General features: G+C 42.6%; 1 protein-coding gene across 1 annotated transcript; it reads left to right on the top strand.

Annotated features, from left to right (window-relative positions):
- Window positions 1–1,224: 1,224 nt before the first annotated feature.
- Window positions 1,225–2,336, top strand: LOC120590175 (olfactory receptor 51D1). Its single transcript, XM_039847805.1, has one exon. The coding sequence runs from the start codon at window positions 1,246–1,248 to the stop codon at window positions 2,260–2,262; it is 1,017 nt and encodes a 338-aa protein (XP_039703739.1). The 5' UTR covers window positions 1,225–1,245; the 3' UTR covers window positions 2,263–2,336.
- Window positions 2,337–4,897: the final 2,561 nt, after the last annotated feature.

Raw genomic sequence — 4,897 nt, 5'->3', positions numbered from 1 at the left:
GGGAGAGTGTGTTAAATAAGAGGAAAGGCCATAAGAGATTAATTGGAAAAACAAAATCACACGTGGAGATGAAAAAGGAGAAATCAAGATGGGACTAGATGGGACTGGATGACTTGGGTGACTGAGCAGTACCATTTGGAAGGGGTCCTCTTTGGGGCAAGACAGATATGAGGCCCACAGGCTGTCCAAGTAGTATGAAGAGGCAGCAGGTTATATGGATCTGGATCTCAGGACATAGGCTTAGAACAGAATGGTTTGTGCACAGAAAGAATCTTCTGTGATAGAGTTGGAACCCCCCACTCGGTCTGCATTCAAGGCCTTTCACATTATGGCTCTGGGGTGTGACGTGATCACCGGAGAGAATAGTGGAGTAAGGAGGGTGTGACTGTGGACACCAGATAGCTCCGCCAGCAACATGACTTATTTTCTTTCCACATCTCTCATGCTGCTGATTTCCATGTCACACCCCAGCCAAGAACAATCTAGGACTGACTGCCATGCGGACCTTGAGAAATCCTAATGAAAGATTCTGTTCTATTTTTTTTGGAAGGGGGGATGGGATGGGGCACTGGGAATGATAGTCTTCACCTTCACCTCCTCACTTCCCAGAACTCAGAATAGCTTTCCCCAAATTCCTCTCATTAAACAAAAAATCACCTAGAGAGGAGAGACTTACTGTTTTTTTAATAGATTTTTGAGCCCTCCCTAGAAATTCTGATTATCTGGTCCTGGAGTAGAACTTGGGAGATAGAGTTTTTAATAACTGATTCATATGACTCTATCAAGGAAGTCTGAGAAATGCTACTCAGTTCTAAACACCAACTTGTCTCTCCCAGACTGAACCCCTGCTTCCTGTCCTAAATCAGATCAGGTCTTAAAGGCAACCATGGACCAAGCTTCAAACTCTGGATCCAAACCAGCCCTAACCCTACATGCACTAGAATAGATGAGGTCAGTGTGAAAGGTTCTGTGCAAGCCAGTCTACTCCATGGGGGAACAGGCCAAGAGCAGTGCCCCTGGTCAGCAACATCGGCTCTGGAAATGAAGATCTATTGCATATGTTTTCTGAGTGGTAGTTACTCACTGAGATTAATGGGATCTCCAGGGAGGAGTGTACAAGGAGAATTAGAGGAGAGAGAGGCTGGAGTTCAGGGTTACTAGAAGTACTTAGTCTTTGTCTTTGCTACTGTCTCTACTCCAGTGCCCTTTCCTTCTAGTCCTTTCTCTCCTCTGAGTCAATGCTGAATGATGTTTCTCTTTTTCTCTTTTATAGGCCCTGGACTTAGGATGCAAAAGCCTCAGCTCTTGGTGCCTGTCATGGCCACTCCAAATGGAACTCTGGTCCACCCAGCATACTTCCTGCTGGTGGGCATCCCTGGCTTGGGGCTTAATGCACACTTCTGGCTGGCATTCCCACTGTGTTTTATGTATGCCTTGGCTACCCTGGGCAACCTGGCCATGGTCCTCATCATCCGTGTGGAAAGGCGCCTACATGAGCCCATGTATCTCCTCCTAGCCATGCTTTCCACCATTGACCTAGTCCTCTCCTCTGTCACCATGCCCAAGATGGCCAGCCTCTTCCTGACAGGCATCCAGGAGATTGAGTTCAATGTTTGTCTGGCCCAGATGTTTCTTATCCATGCTCTGTCAGCCATGGAGTCAGCTGTCCTGTTGGCCATGGCTTTTGATCGCTTTGTGGCCATCTGCCACCCACTGCGGCATGCTTCTGTGCTTACAGGACCTACTGTCACCAAGATTGGACTAGCTGCCCTAACCAGGGGATTTGTATTCTTCTTCCCACTACCTTTCATCCTGAAGCGGTTATCATATTGTCAAACACGTACTGTCACACACTCCTTCTGTTTGCACCAAGATATTATGAAGCTGTCCTGTACTGACACTACGGTCAATGTAGTGTATGGACTCTTCATCATCCTCTCAGTCATGGGTGTGGATTCTCTCTTTATTGGCTTCTCCTACATCCTCATCCTGAGGGCTGTGTTGGGGTTGTCCTCTCGGGGGGCAGCACTCAAGGCCTTCAACACCTGTATTTCCCATCTCTGTGCTGTGCTGGTCTTCTATGTGCCCCTCATTGGGCTCTCAGTGGTGCACAGGCTGGGTGGCCCTACCTCCCTGCTCCATGTGATTATGGCTAATATCTATCTACTACTACCACCTGTGGTCAACCCTGTTGTCTATGGAGCCAAGACCAAGGAGATTCGTTCGCGGGTCCTCCGTATGTTCTCACAGGATGGCAGGTGAGCAGGATGGCCTCTCCAGTGTCTTCAGTTCCTATTCCTACCAAATATGGGAGGACGAGGATGCTGTCGAGTGTTTTTGTGATTGGAGCATCCAACTTATTGGACTATTTAGTTATCTAAATAAATCTTGGATTTCTATCTCCATGAATGTGTCAATACAGAAGAACTTATGACCCAGTCTGGACAGGCCATCCTGGAGAATGATCACCTTACTTTCTCTGCTATGGTGACTTTGCCTTATTTCTCTCTTCCAACTAGAAAACACATATAGTTTTGATATAATAAAGCTGTAACTGCCACAGCTCATGATTCATTTCAGTCTTGATGCATGATTTTCATTATTCTTGGTCTCAAGCATCCATGTCAGTGAAGCTATGTTGGCTGTGAACCTTATTTCTTGGACCCCAAAATGGTTACACAGTCATTTTATTGGGTGGGGAGGTAATAGTAAATGAAGAGAGGGGAGGGAGATGGTAACAGGAGAAGAGACAGCTCACACAACATGTTTACATTTCTGTATGCATGTGGGTGTGTTTATGTGGAAACTGCCAATGTTTATCTATGTGTTCTTACTGGAGACTGCTTTCTTTTTCTTTTTTTTCAATTACAGCTGACATTCAACATTAGGAGACTGCTTTTCCATAATGGTGCTGTGTATTCTGGTTGTGGCTGTGAGGGTGTAGGTATGTTTATGTGTGTATGTGTGATTTTTAGTGTGTGCATGTGAGTACATAGAAAATGTGTCAGTTGTGTCTTGGTGATTGTGGTAGCTGTGTCTTGACATATATATTTCAAGAATAATATCTCTGATTTTGCATTTATTTTGTTTATGTGATCTCTGTTAGTATGTGTTATGCGTCTATGTGAGAATATTGGACAATATCTTGATGTATTTCTGATGAAAATGTTGCCTCTATCTTTTCTTCATATTTGCAATATGTAAAATGTAGAATGTAAAATATTACATATTTGCAACAATATATAATATGTAATATGCATAACAGCAGAATGTGTACTGTTGAGATGGTAATACCTTTCTACATATGTGGTGTTTATCTTTGAGTGTATGTCTGTTGTGCATAGCATTTGTGATATGAAATTCTTTCGTGTGACGCATATGTCTTTAGTAATATGTAGGTAGAATGTAATGTCTGAAGAATATGTGTGTACTTGTGTGTATATATGTGTATGCATTCATTGTTTGTGAAGATTGTATTTTGGAGCATATGTCTGGTGCATAAGTTTTAGGGCACATTTCCTTTGTGTAATGGATGCAGATTATATGACACAAGAGTGAGTACAGTGTCTGTGTTCCTGAGTGCTGATTAATAAATGGTGTCTCTGTGTGTTAGGGATGGGGGTAGGAGATTAAAGAGATCCTGATTGTGGAAGTAATTTCCAAATCTGAGAGCTGTGACTCTCAGAGGCCCAGTTTCTTGGCCTGGGCTCAGCCTCTGGGAGTGATAAGAAGGCCCAGTGCTTCCTCTTTACATCTTCTCAAAGGCCAGACCACACCTTCTTCATCCTGATTGCAAGATTTCAGGTGCTTCTGACACCTCTTCCATCTTAGCTCCTGCCCTTTCTGCCCTTCCTGAGGTGTTTATCTCCCTAAATCCCTTGACTCCTGCCTCAATAGCAGGTCACAGTATCTTCCCCTCTCCCTTCTCTTCCTTCCTGGGCTACCAAAGTCCTTGGTTGCAGGGAGTTTCTCTTAATCCCTTTGGGGAGCAGTGAACAAAGATGAGAAGTTGGGAGAAACCATCCTTCTGGGAGCCTCTAGCTCCGGGTATACTCACTTAACTTCTAGCTCTCAGATCTGTTAGGTCAAAAATGGTCACGATGAAGAATGACAGGTAGAAAACAATGTAGGTTCATCGTGACCATTTTTGACCTAACAGATCTGAGAGCTAGAAGTTAAGTGAGTATACCCTTAAGTTGAAGCAGAGAAAAGAGTACTGAAATAAGACTTATGAGGTTAAAATCCTGTAAAAATCATAAAGTAGCATACTTTATGTAATGTCTTTGGATCTTGTTTCCTCTTCTGTGTAATGGCAATAGCAATGATATTGTAAAGCTCCAATACTATGAATGTCCTTTGTAAACTGCAAAGTGTTGTAAACATGCCAGAGATAATCATATTCATGTTTGTCTTATTGTGCAACTTTAGGAAACATCGTTCCCTTCATGGTCTCTGTGAATGGAGCTCTTGGAATTGTGCAGTGTATCCCCAGTTTGGCCTGGTGTATTGTTATTAATTAAAACAACTTTTTATTCCTTAATAAATTGTTTTTGCAAAGGTTCAGAGATGTTGACATTAATTTCCCTCTGCTTCTATCTGATTTACAAATGAAATTAAATTTACCAATGAAATTCAATGAAAGCACAACCTTTCCAAGAAGTTTCTTTAAATGCGGTTGATATCTATATCAAGAAAACAGACATCGGGGTTGGAATTAAATGCGATATAAGTTAGGATCTCTAGCTTTGATATTTGGGCATGTTATTTAGCCTATTGAACCTCAGTAATTTATGAAACTGTAAGCACTGTAAAATGGAAATATAGAGTAGCTCCTATTGTGGAGGTTTTGAGGGTAAATAGGATAATAGGTGTGAAAACATGGAAAATAGAAAGTAAT

This window comes from Pteropus medius, unplaced genomic scaffold, assembly GCF_902729225.1.
Source record: "Pteropus medius unplaced genomic scaffold, Ma_sr-lr_union100, whole genome shotgun sequence".
NCBI lineage: Eukaryota > Metazoa > Chordata > Mammalia > Chiroptera > Pteropodidae > Pteropus > Pteropus medius.
The sequence above is the reverse complement of the archived record's forward strand: the minus strand, read 5'-3'. Positions and strand labels throughout refer to the sequence as shown.